Source organism: Mixophyes fleayi, chromosome 6, assembly GCF_038048845.1.
Source record: "Mixophyes fleayi isolate aMixFle1 chromosome 6, aMixFle1.hap1, whole genome shotgun sequence".
NCBI lineage: Eukaryota > Metazoa > Chordata > Amphibia > Anura > Limnodynastidae > Mixophyes > Mixophyes fleayi.
Window position 1 is genome coordinate 209,523,269 of NC_134407.1, and position 23,794 is coordinate 209,547,062.

A 23,794-nucleotide genomic window follows, 5' to 3' on the forward strand; every position below is an offset into this window, starting at 1 on the left:
CTTCTATTTTGAGATTTACATAGTTAGAAACCCCATTAAGAAATGGAAGCTAATGGGAACTGTTGAAGTCAAAGCAAGTTCTGAAAGTCCTAGAAAAATTTGTGATTGAAGTACTTCTAAAGTAGCAGATGTGCAACGCAGAGCTCAAACATTACTGCAAAACACCTACAGAAAGGTTTTACTGACAGAGTAGTAATTCACAGTACAGTTTTCCCTGGCGCAATATGAATTCTGTTGGATAGTCTGATTCTAAATATATATCAGTATTAATATATATTACAGTATTTATTAAAGCGATTGCATAAAATCATAACCACAAAATGCTGCATTTATGGTCCCGACCAAAATAAAAGTAAAATATTTAGCTCAATGCAATGTGTCTGTATATACAACAAGAAAACAAAACATGAATTATCTGGGCTACATTCAGTTCAAAAGAAGAGTCCAATAGCTTCAAATCCAGAATCAAGCTAAACTTGTAGTCCAAACCCCCAAGGGGATAATAAGTTCAAAGACCAAAAAGAATGTTCCAATAATTAAATCAGTGGTTCTATATAAAGCAAAGTTCTGTTTCTATGTAGAGTAGATTCAGTAATCAATGTTCCTGGCATCTGTATAGAGGATAGTGCAGCCTGTTGTTTCTCTTAGGTGTGGTGGCAGAGCAGGGTGATATAAAAACCCTATTGGCGTTATTGTCCGGATTCCCATTCTCGGTGTGCTCCTTTCCAACCAAAGCAGCTTGTGTCTGCTGCAGAAGTGTCCAATTCCCCGCTCGATACTCAGAGGTCTCGCCGCAATTCCCTCAGATGTTTCCAGTGCCAGCTGGCTTGTACATGATTAAAAGGTTGAATGAATGAGTGAGCCGCGCCAACAAGCTGTTAACTATCCCCGAGGAAGCCCTGCATCGGACGAAAAATGTAGGTATAATATAATCTCCATGCACATATTTTCTGAGCTTACCCTGGCCGCCTAACAGCTTTCTGGCGTGGCTCATTTATTCATTCAACCTTGTAATCATGCATCTGATAGTGATTTTCCTTAGCTATGTTTCTACAAGTCATCTCCTTTTCAAAATCTCTCTTGTTGCAAACAAAAATGGTTGCCAGGCACAGTCCATCTGCTGCACAAACACAGGCTCACAACTCTCAGCATGTCATGTGATTGGAGATGGGGGAGAAAGAAGATGTTACCATGCAGACAAAGCTGTGTCTGTGGTTGCCATCAGACGGAGCTGTGTCTGTGGTTGCCATGGTAGTCCAAAATCATTAATAGCAACCTGAAGAAAACCAAAACAAGGGAAAATGGTAAAGACCTGAAATCTTCTTATAACCTGTCTTAGTGATTTTTGTTGGAAAACAAAACAAAACATCTGATTCCCCCCCCCCCCCCCCCTTACCCCCATGAGATTGCTGCTGTCTTCATAGTTTCCCTCGTTTTAAATCTTATTGAAAATGTGTGGATGTGTGGGAGATGTCAGACATGCATTCTAATATTTCTAAGCTAGAATTCTGAGTTCCTGAAGCAAGAACAAAAAGGCTTTTGGGGGTATATTTACTAAACTGTGGGTTTGAAAAGTGGAGATGTTGCCTATAGCAACTAATCAGATTCTAGTTCTCAAATGAGGTGTTACTAAGTACTGACTGGCAGGGCGCCCACACTGTTGCACATGCCACACTCACTCTTTTATTTTTCCTCAATCTGTTAAAATTAGCAAAAATAATAATTGCGCATAAAAATGTACAGAAATATGTTTAAGTAGGTACCCTGCAGTAAATGTTCTACCTTCTTTTCATCTAGCACTTCAGTAAAATATGCAATGTGACCAATCAATTGTATACAATGTTATATCTTCCCAGTCACCATCCACAATGTAGTATAAAGCCAATTCACCACCCGCTCTGGAAGACCATACCTCAGAAGTAGAGCCCATAGGTACTTGTGATCCACTCTGTCAAAGGCCTTCGACTGATCAAGGGCTAAACGGTACTTTCCCCACTTCTCAGCCCGACACCGCTCAATGGCTTCCCGGACCCCGAGGACAGCACTAAAGGTACCTAGGCCCTTCACAGTGCTGTGAGGGATAAAGCATTTGACCGGAAATCTGCATCAATCTATTAAAAAGCACCTTTGCAAAAATCTTTCTGTCGGTATTGAGAAGGGCTATGGGACGCCAGTTCTCAATACACGCCTGATCCTTTCCTTTGGACATCAGAATAAGGGCAGAAACCCTCATGGAGGGAGGTAGTAAACCTCTCTCCAGGCTCTCATTAAAAAACTCCATGAGGCGTGGAGCCAAAATATCCACAAAGATCTTAAAGAACTCAGAGGTTAATCCATCCGGACCTGGAGATTTCTTTTTAGACAACTCGTCTATGGCCATTCTGACTTCATCCATCGTTATATCGCTGCCCAAAGACTCAAAAGAATTGCTCAGATCCTCAAGACCAGGTGTTTCCCTCAGAAATTGGTCCATCTTCTCTGTCTAGGGATTTCTCAGATAAGAGGTCAGAGTAGAAAGACTGCACAACACCAAGGATGCCCTCCTTATTCTCCCTTAGAACCTGTGGCGGATCCAGGGGGGGCGATTGCAGGGACTTGTTGCCGACGGCTGCACAGTATGTTGTCTATTGCAACCAATCAGATTCTAGCTGTCATTTTGTAGAGTGCACTAAATAAATGACAGCTAGAATATGATTGGTTGCTATAGGCAACATCTCCACTTATTGAAACCCGCAGTTCAGTAAATCTAGCCCCAAATGTTGAAGACGTATATCAGTTTTTGAAGGGTAACATCGTACTTGTATCAAGTCCACTGGCGAGATTTCAAAGTATTCCTGTTGAGACTGGCTATTACACTGATAATCAGATCCTATAATAAAAGATGTCAGGTGGTGGTGTTACTCTATCCAAGTATACAATGTGCGTTCACTATACATAACGGTACATGTCAGTATATATTAAATATTATAAAAACAGATTCTCAGATCTTCAAATCCTAAAGGTCTCAATGCCTGTCTCCTAAATAACACCAAACATCACCAAACAAGAATCCACCAATCAAATACTAGGTATTATCATGTTCATGTAATATCATATCCTTCCCTCAGGCTGCAAGCTCTTATCGTTTTTGTAAAATATATATATATAACAAAATTTATTATATTAATATCTGCATTTCTCATTTGAAAACAATAGGTGAAGCCTTGCAACAAATGGTCCCAGAATACAGCTGCCACATGTATAATTACCCTGCCATTTATATAGTGACAATAAAGTCATCCTTTGAGGTGGTTTATACTCACTGCGCACCAAATAATCACTAATATTTCTACAACTTCTAAAGTGGACCTAGGGCTTGACACTTAGGGCTAGATTTACAAAGCTGCGGGTTTGAAAAAGTGGGGATGTTGCCTATAGCAACCAATCAGATTCTAGCTCTCATTTTGTAGGAGGTACTAAATAAATGGCATCTAGAATCAGATTGGTTGCTATAGGCAACATCCCCACTTTTTCAAACCCGCAGCTTAGTAAATCTAGCCCTAAGTGTCAAGCCCTAGGTGCACTTTAGAAGTTGTAGAAATATTACTGATTATTTGGTGCGCAGTTTAGTACATCTAGCCCTTAATCCCTTAGCATTGGGCCAACATTTATGATGTGTCAGTTTTTTCAATAAAATGCTACCAAGCGAGTGTCCTCCTGAGATCTATGGTTTGGAGTTTAGTCCTCTTAGGTATGATTATTGTGGCATAAGTGGGGTTGGACTTAAGGGCCTGATTCATTAAGGGACGCATACTGAGCACAATCTGTTGTGTTGTTTGTTTTAAAATGAATGTAAATCAGGTATCTGTACACCTGACTTCAACAAGGAGCAGATGCGAAGATACTGTGGCGATGCATACGTGTATGTCAGCTCTGCTCTACTAGTCAGGACACTGCAAGATACGTCCAAAACATACGAGCAATTTAAATTCTCAAAAGAATGCACACATAAAAGATAAATTAATGTCACCTGATAATAATTTAGCCATTGACAAAATATTAAAAAATAAAGTTTTCTTGTTTTTTCCGCACATGAAATGCATTCATTAGGATGTAATTAATGTCTACTGTACATAAAATAAATTTAGACAGTTACCGTATATACTCGTGTATAAGCCGAGTTTTTCAGCATACTTTTGTATGCTGAAAAAGGGCACTCGGCTTATACACGGGTGAACTTACCTGGTGTCCGGTCCCTCGGCTTCAACTTCTGCAGGAAGTTCGGCATTTGGAATGCAAACTTGCGTTCCAAATGCCGAACTTCCTGTTGTTGGAACGCATATGCGTTCCACTGCCGGGTAAGTGAAAAAATCTATCTCTCTCTCTCTCTCTCTCTCTCCCCTTTTTTTTAAATTTACAGTGCAATTACATAATGAACAAACAATACAGCCACCATGTTCATACATTTATATCCCTACCCCTTATATACCCCTTTATTTAGGTTAGGTTGTACCCAATGCCAATGATTTTATAATCATTTATGAATGTTCCTTGTCATCTACTGTTATTTATGGTTTAGCTAAAAATTATTTCATAGATTGAACCTATCATTTTTATTTAGGTTTTTAAATTAGCGCTCTTTTCCACCCTAGGCTTATACTCGAGTCAATACGTTTTCCCAGTTTTATGTAGTAAAATTAGGTGCCTCGGCTTATATTCGGGTCGACTTATACTCGAGTATATACGGTACTCCTTATTGCAAACACATATTTTTACCAGCATACTCAGGCGTCATCACTAGTAATCGGCAGTTTGACTAGATCTGTAGCTGGAGAAAGCGATACGACTGAAAATCATGTACTTTAGAGAAGCCCAAAGCTTGAAATGGATGTTGCTGTGTGTGCTCGGGATTGACGCGCCCTTACTGTACACTATGTGCATCCAACCATTCCCCGCCCCGTTCCCTCCCCGAAATCCTAGGCAGTAATAAGTGTCCTTTTGCTGCTGCTGCGGCGTTCTGTGGGGTATGGTCCGGATCTGGATATGCGTAGATTGATTGCGCATATTATACGCCCAAATTCAGCAGATAATACGCACCTTAATGAATCCGGCCCATCGTTTCTAAGACTTAGGGGTCTATTTATCAAGAACTTTTCGTTATTTTCCATCATTTCCATCTGCACTTTAATTCATTTTAGATCTGCTGTTCTTTTGCACACTGTCTGTATTACTTCTAGGATTGGGTAATAGGAATGTATATACTGGACTTGGATTTATGGGATATATATGACATGTGTGATTATTCTGTTAATGTACAGCAGGCATCTATAGGTGGACTAGACTCTTTATAAAGTTGACATGTTTTAGTAATACAGATGGCATTTCAGCTTATGTCAGACGAATAGATGACCCTGTCCGTACTGATATTTACATTGCTGAAATAACGTCATTAACTTCTATGAAGTAAACATCTCTATCCTTTGAATTTACAAGCTGTTACCCACAACAAGCATGTCCGTCTATGTTTCACTTCCTCTGACGTCATAGCAAGCACTTGCCTGCCTGTCTATGAAGCTAAATAGCCGCGCATGCGCATTGAGGCGGCTCTGGTTTGTGCGCTGGAGTGCGCATGTGCGCAGTGTACAGTTAGTGAACTGAAAGAGCAGAGGTCCTATATCTGACAGCGAGAAGGAGGAGAACTGGCTGAGACAGCGGGGATCAGGTGAGTCAGTGTCTTCTTGTGTGTTCCCATCTAGGGCAAATTATATAGAAGTGGCTGAAATAATCTCATGGGGAATATTCAGTGACCTGCATTACTGTGGATGGAGAATGTGCAGAGCTGGGGACAGGGGATGTGGGATGATGCGCAGAGTTGGGGACAGGGGATGTGGGATGATGTGCAGAGCTGGGGACAGGGGATGTGGGATGATGTGCAGAGCTGGGGACAGGGGAATGTGGGATGATGTACAGAGTTGGGGACAGGGGGATGTGGGATGATGTGTAGAGTTGGGGACAGGGGATGTGGGATGATGCGCAGAGCTGGGGACAGGGGGATGTGGGATGATGCAGAGTTAGGGACAGGGGATGTGGGATGATGCGCAGAGCTGGGGACAGGGGATGTGGGATGATGCGCAGAGCTGGGGATGTGGGATGATGTGCAGAGCTGAGGACAGGGGATGTGGGATGATGTGCAGAGCTGGGGACAGGGGATGTGGGATGATGTGCAGAGCTGGGGACAGGGGATGTGGGATGATGCACAGAGCTGGGGACAGGGGATGTGGGATGATGCGCAGAGCTGGGGACAGGGGATGTGGGATGATGCGCATCCCACATCCCCTGGTAGGGACGGGATGTGGGATGATCTGCAGAGCTGGGGACAGGGGGATGTGGGATGATCTGCAGAGCTGGGGACAGGGGATGTGGGATGATGTGCAGAGTTGGGGACAGGGATGTGGGATGATCTGCAGAGCTGGGGACAGGGGGATGTGGGATGATGCGCAGAGTTGGGGACAGGGGATGTGGGATGATGTGCAGAGCTGAGGATGTTGGATGATTGAATTGTCATTTAAACACATGTTATTGTATATTTGAAATGTTACATTTCAATTTACTTAACAAGACTAGTAACAGGAGAAATTGTCAATGATGCCAAAACATCTAAATTAACTGTACGTTGTATATCTTGTGTACTTTATATAATTTTGTCTTCCTATAGAGGTCTCCTCAATATCCGCTACTCCCATCGAGACCAGAGCCTGTTCTCTGAGTTTTCAGGATGGGCCCAGACAGTAGTGACATAACTGAAAGGATATTACGTCTCACCCTGGAGATCATCTACCTGTTGACTGGAGAGGTGAGGGATTCTGGGAATGTCACATTGGCATCATTACTATCCCATTCCCAACAACATGGCACTTGAGAGTATCATAGGATAGTGAGCTATAACTTTATATGATATTTATTAGTGTCTCATTACAGGATTATGTACCTGCAAAGATGTCCAGTGAGCGTGTGATACCCAACAGCTGTTCTGGTGCGTCAGGAGGACTGAGCAGGACCCAGAGCCCCATCATGGAACCTCCACCTCACTCACTGATACACAAGAGAAACAATGACCAGAGGATTCTAGAACTCACCAACAAGATCATTCAGCTGCTGACTGGAGAGGTGACTGCTGGGAATGGGACATTATACAGTAACACCAGGGGATGTGTCTGGGTGATGACTGTATCATTGTGTGTGTCAGGTTCCTATAAGGTGTCAGGATGTCACTGTCTATTTCTCCATGGAGGAGTGGGAGTATTTAGAGGGACACAAGGATCTGTACAAGGACATCATGATGGAGAATCACCGGCCCCTCACATCACTGGGTAAGATGAGACTGCTTTAATAATATAGATATCATTTAACACAATGATAGAATTGAGTCACAAATGAAATTCCAATAACAGCAATACACAAGTCACAAAAATACCTTCCCTCTTAATACCTGACGCGTTTCGTCCAAATAGAGCTTTATCAAAACATGTTCTTCGATGTACACACAGGCAGTTTTATATCCTGATATCGGTGGCAAAAGAAGCTCCCATCTCGTTATGTTAATTAATTTTTCTAGGCAAGCACCTCTTTTCTATTTTTCTGTTTCACTAATTTTGTCCCGTTTTTTTCTAATTAAACATGTAATCATATCCAATATATAAATCTCAGTTGAAAAGATTGTAAGACCATTGTTTATTAAAGCATTGTAAATGCATATAAAAATGATTCTTATTAAATATTCAAAACCTTTATTGCAACATTTTTACAAACACTGATTACAGCTCTAAAAAAAAAGGAAAATATAACAAAATTATTTTAAACCACCAATATATAAAAGTTCTTGAATACATTTACATATTCCCTCATAAAAACCAATAATACAGTTATTGCTTTGCAAACCATTTTTTCAACATAATATTAAGAAACTCTTATTTAAGGAACTCAAAAAATAAGTCTATATTTATCTCATAAAAATCTGACACCATGGAAAATTGGTCATTTATAGGTCAATTTCCCTTTAATAGATCAGTGATTTGAAAATTGACAGGTAATGCAATAAAAATAGCACTTTATATAACCTTTAGTACATCCCCCTCTCATGTCCACGTTTAGACAAGTTTAAAGTGATAAGGACTAAATAAACATGTCGTCAGTTGAGCCATCTAAACATTAAACTCCAGCACTAGAATGACTCTCTGTTGTTGGTATAGTGTCAGGCGCACCTCTGTATGAACCACAGTTCATGCATCCAACTTGTTGATCTATTTACTCGCCTAGTTGGGAGGAGGAAGATTCCAAAATACCTGAGGAAGCCAGGGGTTCCTCATGGGTGTGGCTTGCACAAACAATTTCTTTTTAAAATCTCTATTTTTCAAGTTTTTATTCAATGGGGGAGATTCAGTTAGGAGTGAGGTGTTCGGATGTGTACATTCCCTCACATTACGGTAATGAATCCAAGCTCATTTTTCTGCGCACCTCTATGAGATTCAAGGAAAATTTTCTATCGCGTTGATGTGTGTACGCTGACTGTTCCAGAGACACATTGCGCTGAATAGAATCCTTTGATATTTACTTCAGTTCTCTTCTCTTGTAACTTTTATGGTCATAATTAAAAACAACCATTTGGTGGTAGGAATTACAATTGTGTTTTGTCTATTGAACCACCAGTGGTAGCTGAGTTGAATGGATGGGTAGATTTTAGCCATGTCTGGAAAGAAGTAAAAAGCAGACTTTGTTAATGATTTCTCTTAAAGCATTCAATGTATTCTGTCTTCTATACAGAAGGTAATGGGGGTCCACACAAAGATCTGAAGTCACAGCCAGGTTCCTGGGTGATGTCCCTGACCACCACACCATCACTGACCTCTCCAAAGTCTCGAAAGGACATTTTAATAACTTCACATCATGAGCCTGGAGGAGGAGACCTGGTCAAAGATGGACTCAAGAGTTCCAGATCTTCTACTCAAAAGCCAGGTAGCTAATTAACCCTAACAGGGAGGATATTTGGAAAGAAAAGGGATCGTCTAGGAAGGACAGTTCAGATATTTCCTCATTAATTTAAGTATTGTCACCAGAAGGTGGACATTATTGGGTTATTCTGAGGTAGCAGGGACATCTCATCCACTGCTGCTGGACCCCTGTTCATGGTCATTTTTATGTCCCATCCCCCGAGTAAATGAGTTTCTAAGTATGCCTGACCAGAAAGTGAATGTACAACTAAGTGTGAGTGATCACAAGGACACTCCAGAAGAGGATCTATGCAGTTACCTGTCCTGGTCACTAATATAAACATTGTATATAAACCATGTATTCAGTCACTGTGTGTGTTTCCTACAGATGGATCCAGTAAGAGAAATACACCAGGGAGATGTCCCAGTCCTCTGTATTTAAAGGACCATACAGAGGACGATCACCAGGTCATACAGGATTATCAGGTAAACATATTCTGTCATCTACTTCTTCTCAGTCATAAATTTTCATTTAACGCCGACCTACATAGTGGGGGCAGCCATTTTTCGGGATGGACTTATATTCAGGGATTATTGGCTTTTACAAACAAGTCAGGGAATGCCTTAGTAATGTCACTGCTTCCTAGGAAATGGTGCTTCATACTGGTTCAGTCTACAAAATAGATACTCCCTGTCTGTGTAGGGGACCCAAATCTGAATATAACCACTTGCATCTGGGCTAATAGCAACTGGGGTACTGCTTGACATGTTTGCAGGCCTCACTCCTCCAAGTGATACCTATTATAGTAAAGTCAGGCGCCCATAATGTCACATAGCACAATATATTGAAGTGGAGAACTCCATACAGGGCTGTGTAAGTTGCTGTGACCTAGGAGCTGAGCATTATGTAGAGCCAGGAGAGTGCAATCCATTCTGGAGTCTCCAGATCAAACTACACAGCGAAGAGGAGCCAGTGTAAGGGCTATGTACCCAATGCAGCGCACAGGGAAGAGGAGCCAGTGTAAGGGCTATGTACCCAATGCAGCGCACAGGGAAGAGGAGCCAGTGTAAGGGCTATGTACTCAATGCAGTGCACAGGGAAGAGGAGCCAGTGTAAGGGCTCTGTACCCAATGCAGCACACAGGGAAGAGGAGCCAGTGTAAGGGCTCTGTACCCAATGCAGCGCACAAGGAAGAGGAGCCAGTGTAAGGGCTATGTACCCAATGCAGGGCACAGGGAAGAGGAGCCGGTGTAAGGGCTATGTACCCAATGCAGCGCACAGGGAAGAGGAGCCAGTGTAAGGGCTCTGTACCCAATGCAGTGCACAGGGAAGAGGAGCCAGTGTAAGGGCTCTGTACCCAATGCAGCGCACAGGGAAGAGGAGCCAGTGTAAGGGCTCTGTACCCAATGCAGGGCACAGGGAAGAAGAGCCAGTGTAAGGGCTCTGTACCCAATGCAGCGCACTGGGAAGAGGAGCCGGTGTAAAGGCTCTGTACCCAATGCAGCGCACAGGGAAGAGGAGCCAGTGTAAGGGCTCTGTACCCAATGCAGGGCACAGGGAAGAGGAGCCAGTGTAAGGGCTATGTACCCAATGCAGCGCACTGGGAAGAGGAGCCGGTGTAAAGGCTCTGTACCCAATGCAGCGCACAGGGAAGAGGAGCTGGTGTAAGGGCTATGTACCCAATGCAGGGCACAGGGAAGAGGAGACGGTGTAAGGGCTATGTACCCAATGCAGCGCACAGGGAAGAGGAGCCAGTGTAAGGGCTATGTACCCAATGCAGCGCACAGGGAAGAGGAGCCAGTGTAAGGGCTCTGTACCCAATGCAGCGCACAGCGAAGAGGAGCCAGTGTAAGGGCTCTGTACCCAATGCAGCGCACAGGGAAGAGGAGCCAGTGTAAGGGCTCTGTACCCAATGCAGCGCACAGGGAAGAGGAGCCAGTGTAAGGGCTCTGTACCCAATGCAGCGCACAGGGAAGAGGAGCCAGTGTAAGGGCTCTGTACCCAATGCAGGGCACAGGGAAGAAGAGCCAGTGTAAGGGCTCTGTACCCAATGCAGCGCACTGGGAAGAGGAGCCAGTGTAAGGGCTCTGTACCCAATGCAGCCAACAGGGAAGAGGAGCCAGTGTAAGGGCTCTGTACCCAATGCAGGGCACAGGGAAGAGGAGCCAGTGTAAAGGCTCTGTACTCAATGCAGTGCACAGGGAAGAGGAGCCAGTGTAAGGGCTCTGTACCCAATGCAGGGCACAGGGAAGAGGAGCCAGTGTAAGGGCTCTGTACCCAATGCAGCGCACTGGGAAGAGGAGCCGGTGTAAAGGCTCTGTACCCAATGCAGCGCACAGGGAAGAGGAGCTAGTGTAAGGGCTATGTACCCAATGCAGCGCACAGGGAAGAGGAGCCAGTGTAAGGGCTATGTACCCAATGCAGCGCACAGGGAAGAGGAGCCAGTGTAAGGGCTCTGTACCCAATGCAGCGCACAGGGAAGAGGAGCCAGTGTAAGGGCTATGTACCCAATGCAGCGCACAGGGAAGAGGAGCCAGTGTAAGGGCTCTGTACCCAATGCAGGGCACAGGGAAGAGGAGCCAGTGTAAGGGCTCTGTACCCAATGCAGGGCACAGGGAAGAGGAGCCAGTGTAAGGGCTATGTACCCAATGCAGCGCACTGGGAAGAGGAGCCGGTGTAAAGGCTCTGTACCCAATGCAGTGCACAGGGAAGAGGAGCCAGTGTAAGGGCTATGTACCCAATGCAGCGCACTGGGAAGAGGAGCCAGTGTAAGGGCTCTGTACCCAATGCAGCGCACAGGGAAGAGGAGCCAGTGTAAGGGCTCTGTACCCAATGCAGGGCACAGGGAAGAAGAGCCAGTGTAAGGGCTCTGTACCCAATGCAGCGCACTGGGAAGAGGAGCCAGTGTAAGGGCTCTGTACCCAATGCAGCCAACAGGGAAGAGGAGCCAGTGTAAGGGCTCTGTACCCAATGCAGGGCACAGGGAAGAGGAGCCAGTGTAAAGGCTCTGTACTCAATGCAGTGCACAGGGAAGAGGAGCCAGTGTAAGGGCTCTGTACCCAATGCAGGGCACAGGGAAGAGGAGCCAGTGTAAGGGCTCTGTACCCAATGCAGCGCACTGGGAAGAGGAGCCGGTGTAAAGGCTCTGTACCCAATGCAGCGCACAGGGAAGAGGAGCCAGTGTAAGGGCTATGTACCCAATGCAGCGCACAGGGAAGAGGAGCCAGTGTAAGGGCTATGTACCCAATGCAGCGCACAGGGAAGAGGAGCCAGTGTAAGGGCTCTGTACCCAATGCAGCGCACAGGGAAGAGGAGCCAGTGTAAGGGCTATGTACCCAATGCAGCGCACAGGGAAGAGGAGCCAGTGTAAGGGCTCTGTACCCAATGCAGGGCACAGGGAAGAGGAGCCAGTGTAAGGGCTCTGTACCCAATGCAGGGCACAGGGAAGAGGAGCCAGTGTAAGGGCTATGTACCCAATGCAGCGCACTGGGAAGAGGAGCCGGTGTAAAGGCTCTGTACCCAATGCAGTGCACAGGGAAGAGGAGCCAGTGTAAGGGCTCTGTACCCAATGCAGGGCACAGGGAAGAGGAGCCAGTGTAAGGGCTATGTACCCAATGCAGCGCACTGGGAAGAGGAGCCAGTGTAAGGGCTCTGTACTCAATGCAGTGCACAGGGAAGAGGAGCCAGTGTAAGGGCTCTGTACCCAATGCAGGGCACAGGGAAGAGGAGCCAGTGTAAGGGCTATGTACCCAATGCAGCGCACTGGGAAGAGGAGCCGGTGTAAAGGCTCTGTACCCAATGCAGCGCACAGGGAAGAGGATCTAGTGTAAGGGCTATGTACCCAATGCAGCGCACAGGGAAGAGGAGCCAGTGTAAGGGCTATGTACCCAATGCAGCGCACAGGGAAGAGGAGCCAGTGTAAGGACTCTGTACCCAATGCAGCGCACAGCGAAGAGGAGCCAGTGTAAGGGCTCTGTACCCAATGCAGCGCACAGGGAAGAGGAGCCAGTGTAAGGGCTCTGTAACCAATGCAGCGCACAGGGAAGAGGAGCCAGTGTAAGGGCTCTGTAACCAATGCAGCGCACAGGGAAGAGGAGCCAGTGTAAGGGCTCTGTACCCAATGCAGGGCACAGGGAAGAGGAGCCAGTGTAAGGGCTATGTACCCAATGCAGCGCACTGGGAAGAGGAGCCGGTGTAAAGGCTCTGTACCCAATGCAGCGCACAGGGAAGAGGAGCTAGTGTAAGGGCTATGTACCCAATGCAGCGCACAGGGAAGAGGAGCCGGTGTAAAGGCTCTGTACCCAATGCAGCGCACAGGGAAGAGGAGCCAGTGTAAGGGCTATGTACCCAATGCAGCGCACAGGGAAGAGGAGCCAGTGTAAGGGCTCTGTACTCAATGCAGTGCACAGGGAAGAGGAGCCAGTGTAAGGGCTCTGTAACCAATGCAGCGCACTGGGAAGAGGAGCCGGTGTAAAGGCTCTGTACCCAATGCAGCGCACAGGGAAGAGGAGCCAGTGTAAGGGCTATGTACCCAATGCAGCGCACAGGGAAGAGGAGCCAGTGTAAGGGCTCTGTACTCAATGCAGTGCACAGGGAAGAGGAGCCAGTGTAAGGGCTCTGTACCCAATGCAGCGCACAGGGAAGAGGAGCCAGTGTAAGGGCTATGTACTCAATGCAGTGCACAGGGAAGAGGAGCCAGTGTAAGGGCTCTGTACCCAATGCAGGGCACAGGGAAGAGGAGCCGGTGTAAAGGCTCTGTACCCAATGCAGCGCACAGGGAAGAGGAGCCAGTGTAAGGACTCTGTACCCAATGCAGCGCACAGCGAAGAGGAGCCAGTGTAAGGGCTCTGTACCCAATGCAGCGCACAGGGAAGAGGAGCCAGTGTAAGGGCTATGTACCCAATGCAGCGCACAGGGAAGAGGAGCCAGTGTAAGGGCTCTGTACTCAATGCAGTGCACAGGGAAGAGGAGCCAGTGTAAGGGCTATGTACCCAATGCAGCGCACTGGGAAGAGGAGCCGGTGTAAAGGCTCTGTACCCAATGCAGCGCACAGGGAAGAGGAGCCAGTGTAAGGGCTATGTACCCAATGCAGCGCACAGGGAAGAGGAGCCAGTGTAAGGGCTCTGTACTCAATGCAGCGCACAGGGAAGAGGAGCCAGTGTAAGGGCTCTGTAACCAATGCAGCGCACTGGGAAGAGGAGCCGGTGTAAAGGCTCTGTACCCAATGCAGCGCACAGGGAAGAGGAGCCAGTGTAAGGGCTATGTACCCAATGCAGCGCACAGGGAAGAGGAGCCAGTGTAAGGGCTCTGTACTCAATGCAGTGCACAGGGAAGAGGAGCCAGCGCACAGGGAAGAGGAGCCAGTGTAAGGGCTCTGTACCCAATGCAGCGCACAGCGATTGCTTATGTCTGGTCACTACATATATCCCAAGAAACTTTTTCTCTTTCAATTCCTTTTTTTTTAAGTTGTTCACTCCATTCCTCTTGAAAACAGTTTTGCACAAGTCACAAAGTGAAAACCTTTTTAATTATGGCAACAGTAGTTCATGTTACTAGCTTATATTCATCTCCTGGTGTGTGAAAGCTCTTTTCCACATTCTAATAGCCTCATGAGCTGTCAATGTATGATGTCTTACTACCTGCTACATGTATGATGTCTTACTACCTGCTACATGTATGATGTCTTACTACCTGCTACATGTATGATGTCTTGCTACCTGCTACATGTATGATGTCTTGCTACCTGCTACATAAATGATTTATGTTGTCTTACAAGCAGCTGCATGTATGATGCCTCACTACCAGTTGCATGTATGATGCCTCACTACCAGTTGCATGTATGATGCCTCACTACCAGTTGCATGTATGATGTCATACTATCAGCTACACCAATAAAGTAATTTTTTGTTCAGAAATCCCATAACTTTGTGTAGAGCATAACTACAGTCACTGGATGTTTACTATGATTAAATGGTTTACTGAACAAAGTTTAGTTTAGACAATGTCAGGATTCAGCAATTTACACTTGTTATGAAATTTAGGTTGAAAAACTGAGCGATGTGAAGTTGCGGACCGATGGTGGAGAAGAGCCATATGTGAGGGGTGATCAACGATGTAAGGAGGAGGACATTCCTACAGATAGCCGCTCAGGTGAGTAATAAAAAATGTGTACAGAATAAATTCCCATGTTAACAAGTGGGGACCTATTCTGTTTGGCTCTAAATGTTCAAATAACGTTATCGTACAATATTACTAGACCTTCTGTCCTAATCACATATTCTCATTAAGCATTGGTCATAATGTTGATAACCGGACCAGCATGCATCCAATTGATGGATCTGGAGTCTGCACATGCTACATGAATGTCCCTGTCTGAATTAAATAGTACAATGTGTATATGTGATACCACACTAAGACATGTTTGTGTTATATGTACTTTTTTGACAGATGGAAATGACGAGAATACCTCAAGCGGACATCCAATCTTGTCTCCAGATTGTGAAATGGTGGCCAGCATCACACATGGTCATACGCAAGAAGAAAATCCTATTATTACAACTATGCCACCGTTTTATCATAGCACAGACGTGTCTTCCTGCCAATCCAGACACAACGAGTACTTTCCTGGTAGTTCAGATATCATTACACGGGTTCTCACAGGTGACAATCTGTTTGCATGTACTGAATGCAGGAAGTGTTTCAGCTCCAAGGGGCGCCTCAGTTCCCATCAGAAAATTCACAGAGGTGGAAAACCATTTGCTTGTCCCGATTGCGGTAAATGTTTCAGTAATAAGTCGGACCTTGTTGTGCACCAGAGAACTCACACAGGGGAGAAGCCCTTCCCGTGTCCAGAATGTGATAAATGCTTCAGCAAGAAGTCAAACCTTGCCACACACCTGCGGTACCACAGAGGAGAGAAGCCATTTGTCTGTTCGGAGTGTGGTAAATGTTTTATAAACACATCTAATCTCATAGCACATCAGCGGTATCACAGTGGGGAGAAGCCATTTGCTTGCTTCGAGTGTGGAAAACGTTTCTTCACCAACGGAAATCTTGTTATTCACCAGAGGATTCACACGGGGGAGAAGCCGTTTGTGTGCACTGACTGTGGAAAGAGCTTTACCAGCAATGCCGTTTTGGTAGTACACCAGAGAATTCACTCTGGAGACAAACAGTTTATATGTGCGGAGTGCGGCAAAAGCTTTACCACGAACTCTAACCTTGTCACGCACCAGAGAACTCATTTGGTTGAGAAGCCGTTTATATGTTCGGAATGTGGAGAATCTTTTGCCAAAAGCTCTAATCTCACAGTACATCAACGACTTCACTCAATACATACTGTGCGCATACTCTGAAAATCCTCAGAAAATAGGTCTTTGCACAGATGTTGATACGACAGAGAAGAGTTTTCATTATTATTATCCATTATAGGGTGCCACATGTCGTCTGCAGCGTCATATAAAGGACAAACAACAAGACAGTACAAGGTATAACAATACAATACAATAAACAAATCTCACTAACTCTCAACACAGCTACCTGAACGTTAAGGCGTTGCAAGGGTATATTCAGTGTGCCGAAAAACGCGGGCACAGCTAAGAGGTTTAGAGCCACTGAAAGACGTGCAAAGGGTATGCAGGAGGGGAGTCAAGGAAACAGAAATCCCAAGGAGCACGTGCACATTGTAGCTAAAGAGAGCAAGAGGGCAGAGGGCCCTACTCGCTGGAGCTTTCAACCTAAAGAGATAGGCAGAAAAATGGTTGACACATGGGGGTGAGCCAATGAAAGGGGGATCTGAGGGCAAGAAACATGAGAGGAAAAGCTGGATGATGAGGGAGGAGGGTATGGTAAACTACACAGTGAAGTGGTTAAGCGGATGAGTGGTAGGTTTTTAAGAATAGGTGGGTTTTTAATGCCCGTTTGAAGCTTCACAGACTAGAGGACATTCTCATAGAACAAGGGAGATCGTTCCAGTGGAGTAGGGCAGCATGGGAGAAATCTTGGATTCAGGAGTGACATGTGGTTACCAGAAGGGAGGAAAGGTGACGGCCATTGGATAATCACACAGGGCAGTATGGTGATGTAGGGTGCAGTGAACTTGTAAGTGAGGTTGAGGAGTTTAAAGAGTATTTTGTAGGGGGAAGGGAAGCCAATGTAAGGCTTGGCAAAGGGGAGGCAGATGTGGAGCAGCGAGAAAGGAAGATAAGTTTAGCAGCAGCATTAAGTATAGATCGATGATGAGTGAGATGGGAGCAGGGATGGTCAGTAAGGAGAAGGTTGCAGTAGTTCGAGATGAGAAATGATCAGTGAGTGTATAAGAGTTTTGGTGGGCACCCTGTGAGAGGAAGAGTCGGATACGAATGATGTTGCAAAGCTGAAAGCAACAGGATTTGGCAAGACATTGAGTCTGGGGGTGAAGGAGAGGGAGGAGTCAAGAATGACACCCAGGCAGCAGAGTTGGGGAACAGAGGAGATAGTGGTATTGTAAACAGTGATAGAGAGGTTGGGGGGGAGGAGACTCTTGATGGAGGGAAGACAATGAGTTCAGTTTTGGTCATATTAAGTTTGAGAAAGTCTAAGGACATCCAGAAGGAGATGTCGAAGAGACAACTGGAGACCTGTGAGAGAAGGGAAAGGGAGAGATCTGGAAATGAGGTAGAATTGAGTGTCGTCATCATAGAGGTGACACAGAAGGCCGAAGGAACTGATGAGGTCACCCAGGGAGGTGGTGTACAGAGAAAAGAACAGAGGGCCAGGGACAGAACCCTGTGAGACTCATATGGAAAGGATGGATGGGGGAGAGGAAGAACCAGAGGTGAAAACAGAGAAGGAGCAGTTGGCGACATAGGAGGTGAACCATGAAAGGACAGTGTCGGAGAGGCCAATGGTGTGAAGCAGGAGAGGGTGATCCATTGTGTTAAAGAAAGTAGAGGTCCAGGAGGATAAGCAGGGAGAAATGACCTCTGGATTTGGCTGAGAGAATATGTTTGGTGAATTTGGTAAGAGCAGTTTCAGTGGAGAGGTTGAGGCCTGATTGGAGAGAATCAAGGAAGGAGTTGTCAGAGAGTCAGCTGGAGAGATGGTTGTAGACAAGCCCCTCAAATATTTTTGAGGCGAATGGGAGAAGAGAAATGGGACGGTAGTTAAAAGAGCATGTTTAAAGATGAGGGAAAGATATCGGTGGAGAAGGATATATTAAAGAGGTGAGCAAGGTAGGAACAGACAGTGGGAGAGAGGGAGTGAAGGGGGTGAGAGGGGATGGGATCCAGGGGGCAGATTGATGGGGGAGAGGATAAGAGACTTTGTCACCTGTAGTGGGGCAGAAGGAGCGCAAGAGTTGGTGGCTGAAGAGAGAGAATGGTGGAGTTGCAGGGGTGGCAGAAGAGTGATGGGAGGAGAAGATTCAGTGTCCTTAGCCTGTTTATTTCAGTTCACCCCTTTGGCTGTGAGTTTGGTATCTGTTTAAAGATGCCATATGCATGTTTATCCTGTCTAATGTATCGCTTTTCTAAATAGTAGACAGTACTTTGCTGATGATATAACTTGGTCCTTTTTTTCAAAGCACAAAACGATATCTAATAATATGGTATAATTTTTATGTTATTTAACCCATCACAACATTTCAGACATTTGCTCTGATTAATAGAGTTTAAGCTCCATTAGAGTATACCTCCCATCTGGTCCGATTCTAATGGATTGTCACGCCAGTCAGGACTTTTGGTCCTATCGGGAATGTTGGGAGATGCGTGCACCTATAACTGGTGCATGTGGCAATGCAGGAATGTATTTGGGGGAGGGGAGGGCGGATGGGGCAGCCTAGCACTTTAGAAATGCTATTGGACTTGGCATAACCACAATGTGACTCTGTCCCGTGCCCTTGCCTGAGGGGGATTTGTCAATGTCCTAGTTCCCAGACATAAAGGGGAGGTATGCATCATATGACCAGCCACGTACACCTAACTACATATTAAACAGATATAAAAGTGGACAAAATATGAATAAACATATTTAACATATAATCTGTGTACAGCTGTTTTCGATCCCTTTATGACTTTGTTTGTCTTTTGGGCAGGTATGAGTATTAATGGTGTATGGGCAGGGGCATGCTCACTGTTTTCTTGTGACACTTTCTGTGACATCATCAAACTGCAGGAAGTCTGCCAGGCTCCTGGATGATTATTCAATCATTTCTTATCTTTCTAAGGACTCTGGAAATCATAGGGATTGGAGGAAAAACATATGCCAGGTTGAAATGCACCAATATAATCAGATATTTAACCCTTAGTTACTGAGTAACGTATTTCCCAATGTTTATAAGACGCACCCATGTATAAGACGCACCTTAATTTTGGGGCCCAAAATTAGAAAAAAAAAATGTATTACATAAAGTTATTGAACTCAAGTTTTATTCATCATAAAACTACTCATCACTGTCAAAACTCTCATCCATTAGCTTGTCATCATCTGTGTTTGATGACGAATCGCTGTCTTCATATATTGCCTCGTCCTCAGTTCCATCTAAGGCATTTGAAATGCCACACTTCTTAAATGACTTGACAATGATCTCAATCTTGATTTTAACCCAGGATCTTTTCACCCAGGTACAAACTTCTCCTATAGTTGGTGTTTTCACTCTTCCTGCTGGTGTAAAATTGTCCCCAGAAGACTTCATCTATTGGTTCCATTCCTCTCTCATGGTAGCTTTGAAGGGTTTGTTAATGCTGACATCAAGTGGTTGGAGCTGGGATGTCATCATCATCATCATCATTTATTTATATAAATGATGATGATGTCAAGCCTCCAGGTAGGACGGCAAGTTTTGTTTTTTGCTCTGCAGCAATCTTCTTTGTGTTTGTTGTTATGTGTGCCCTGAACTGATCAAGCACCAATAGAGCAGGTTTGCATAAGAGCCCACCTGGTCTCCTGCTCCAAACTTTCTCAAACCAGATCTTCATCCCATCCTGATCCATCCAACCCTTTCCATGAATGTGGACAATCACTCCTCGAGGAATGACTTATTTTGGCATTGTTTTGCATTTGAAAATCAGCATAGAAGGCAGCTTGGTTCTGTCGACACAACAAGCTAGAACAACTGTATAATGGCTCTTTTCATGTCCACTTGTCTTCACAATTACAGTTTTAATGCCCTTCTTATCAACAGTTCTGTTACTTGGGACATCAAATTAAAGGGGGACTTCATCCATATTTGCAATCTGTCCCAACTCAAACTGATTTGTCTTCCGACATTGAGTGACAAAACGATGAAATTCAAGGACCTTCTGCTCATAGCTTTCAGGCATCTTTTGGGCAAGTCTGGTGCGTGTACGCATGCTTAGTCCATTCCGTTTCATGAACCTGAAGCACCAATTGTGTCCTCCTTTGAAGTCAGTAACTTCATTTGTATCAGCAATTCTTCTTGCCTCATGCTGAACCATCTTTGTGGACACATGAATTCCAATTGCCCTTTGCTCTTCAATCCATATCTTCAGTTCTCTCTCTGAATCAGGCCATTTTGCTGACTTGCCTCTCATAGCCTTCCTCTGCCGTGGCGTTTTCAGTAGGGTTTCTTCTTCCCGTAGCCAGTCTCGGATTGTTTTCATAGTTGGAGGAGGACTAAACTTACGTTCAGCAGCACGATTTCCATTCAGTTTTGCAAACTGGATGACTTTTAATTTGAAATCAGCACTGTTCGAAAATCTTTTCTGAGCCATTTCTGGGCAGAACATGTCAAAATGCTGGAAGGGTACTGATTTTATATGGCATATTACCGGTACATTACAATGTAAGCAGCAGTTACTGCAAGCGCTTTCATTGTGCTAGAAAGATCAGTAAGACAGCTTATTTTATATCATCCCATACAATATTTTATAATGTTAACAGCCCATCGGCATTTCTAGTGCACATACAGGGTTCCAGACAGCAAGGAACTTTCCTCAACCGCTGCCTATAGATTTAGCGACTGACAGGAGATTGCAAATGTGGATGTGAAACTGTTAATACCAGCGTCTGACAGGAAGGCAGCGCTACTGCACAGCGTTGTTAAACAGGAGACAAGTCACGTAGACATACTTGGGGCATGTCTATGTGACTTGGCGCTCATTGGAACTCTCGGTCATGTGATTGACAGCTATGAGGAGAAGAGACTGGAGCGAGGGTGCGGGAGGCTGAGTCTCTTTCAGCAATGTCATGCTGCATCCCTGGGTGATCATTCTGGACTCGGAGGTAATAGATAAATAGCGCTGGCACTGTATAAGACGCACCCAGTTTTTTAGACCCCACGTTTTTGGGAAAGAGGTGCGTCTTATACATGGGGAAATACGGTATATCTATTCTTCCCGGTCGCTGTTGAAGGGACCTTCAACTTTACTTAGGTAAAACATGTGTGCAATAAATAAAGACAGCACTGAAAGAACAGCCAAGAAAAAAAAAGAAAATTGATTTCCACTTCGAACTCCCTGGTAGCCCCAAAAAATTAAATGGGTTAATTCCGTACTCAGCTGAGCATAGACAGGAAAGAAAATGCCTGAGCCTATATAATGTAACTCCTCTTTTTTTTCCTGTCTCTTGCCCACTTGGGTAGGCAGAGTGTGATGTGTAAAGTGAGGGTAGTGACTGTTTCCTATTTTTTTACATGAGATTTGTCTGCATGCCCGGGACGGGATCTGAACGGTCTTGGGGTCATGCCATAGTTGGTTTCTCCACAGGACCGCCCCATTCCTCCATGGATCAGAGAGAGCAGGGGCATTTTTCCGGTTTCATATGGAACACCACCGAGCTCACTGGGTTTCAGACAACGGAGCAACAAGCGGTAAATTTCAATTGCGGCTGCACATCAGCAAAAGTGTTTTGCACAGAAATGGATCCAGAGACCGCTCCAAGGAGGCTGAAAAATTCCGAACAAATTTAACCTCATTTATTTATTGTGTTTTTCTTATAGAATTTTTAGAATGAGTTAATCAAGTCATTTAATCTTTAGTACCCTCCAATTACTAAGGATGGACTCCACTGAGTCTGTGGTATGGGGCAGAATATGAAATTATATGTAGAGTTGGATCCAAAGGAGTAAGTGACACTGTAGCTACAGGTTACAAAATAGAATTCAGAGATATTATAAATATACATATTTTCATGAAATCCAGAAAAGCAAGAATTAAGCAATAGTTTACAGAGGGACAGGATATTATTTCAAACTTTTTCTGGTAGTGAGTAGACTTCAGGACAGTACTGTATTTAGGAAGATTGAGAACTCCATTACAAAAGCAATAGAGGTAGGACACTTTCTAACATCTATAGATCTGCAAAATGCCTATCTACATATCCTTGTAGCATCCCAACTTAACAACTTCATATTTTTCGCAGATTTTGTGTAGGTCGCCACTTTCAATTTACGTGCCTATTATTCAGCTTTTCCACATCCCCAAGAACATCCACCAAGTTATTCATGGTACGAATGACGGCACAAAGAAAACGGGATCGTGATCTAGCCCTACCTAAATGATATTTTGGTGATAAGAGGATCAGAAGAAATATCCCACAGAAGAATGGACACAGTGATAATTGTCATCTGATACTATCACAGCAATTAGTTTCTAGATCCAGGGCTGCCATCAGAAATTGTGGGGCCCAGTACAAATGAAACAGACAGGACCCCCTTCCTCCTCCTCATTGACCTCTGTCTCCCTGTCCTGGTGGAGGCATAGGTTTAACAAGGAGCCATGGTGCCCGGAGCAAGTGCATGCAACACCCCTTCCATCCCCCTGCACTCTGTCAATGGATGGGGTGTGGACAGCGTGTGGGTCAAGGTGAACTGGAAAAAAATCCACAATAGTTCTCTGACAAACATGAGATGAAAGAAAATAAAGTTTAAGACTAATGATTGGTCTCTGCTTTTTTGTACCTCCAGCTGATTCTCACAGTCCTGAACATCTGTGGGAAGTGATTGGAGAGGATGAGGGGGAGGCGGGGGGAAGGAGGGGGGGGCTTGCAGGGAGAAGGAGAGTAAGATGTAAGGCAGAAACCAGGGGTTGGCTGAGCAGACTATTAGGAACATTTTAAAGGAAACAAAATGCAGGTAGTCCAGTGACCCAGCCTGGGGGGCAAATATTCCCATGACCCCCAGCCCAGCCAGCCCCTGGCAGAGACACAGCAGGGGATGGACAGGACTTTGAGGAAAATGAGAGAGTGGGAGGGTTAAAGGACAAGGCTGTTGGAGGACTATTCTCTCCTACCCGTTACTGCAGCTTTCCCAACCTGCAGCTTTTTTATTGTCCACTTATATTAGAAGTCAAGGACTCTGAAACAGCATCTCTCATAGGCACCATATTATGTATTTACTTAATCCTTGCGTCTTGTTCTCAAAAGACCTAACACCGATGTCCAGAATTACTTACTTACGTTTGGCTCTAAAAGAACCTCCTTGAAGAGTTTACCCCTCTGATCACAATTTACACTGATCACAGAAATCTTAAGTATTTAAAGTCGGCCAAAAGGCTAAATTCTCACCAGGTCAGATGGCCCCTATTATTTTTCAATAACGGCAAGGAGGACTTCTTATTAGGGCAGGGTGAAGGACCTCAAGTGGACTCTCGATAAGATTCTGGCCGCAGTTACTCTGAAGTCATTAAGAAACACAACAGCAATGGTTACCAAGACGTTGCAGAACCTCTCAAAGATTAAATGGTCATATCCAGAAATACAGGAACAACCTGATCGTTTTACTCAGCTATCTCGAGTTTTCTCCCAACTTCTGTTCTGCAACAAAAGATTCTGCGACTACACCATGATTCTAAGATAGCAGAACATGCTGGGATTCAAAAGACCATAGATC

General features: G+C 44.9%; 1 protein-coding gene across 1 annotated transcript; it reads left to right on the forward strand.

Moving 5' to 3' along the window:
• Positions 1–5,608: 5,608 nt before the first annotated feature.
• LOC142159860 (uncharacterized) lies at positions 5,609–18,986 on the forward strand. Its single transcript, XM_075214686.1, has 8 exons — positions 5,609–5,701; positions 6,695–6,832; positions 6,958–7,146; positions 7,226–7,349; positions 8,800–8,991; positions 9,355–9,452; positions 15,009–15,117; positions 15,415–18,986. Exons 2-8 carry the CDS (start codon positions 6,755–6,757, stop codon positions 16,320–16,322), a joined length of 1,698 nt encoding a protein of 565 aa, XP_075070787.1. The 5' UTR covers positions 5,609–5,701; positions 6,695–6,754; the 3' UTR covers positions 16,323–18,986.
• The last annotated feature ends 4,808 nt before the right edge of the window (positions 18,987–23,794 follow it).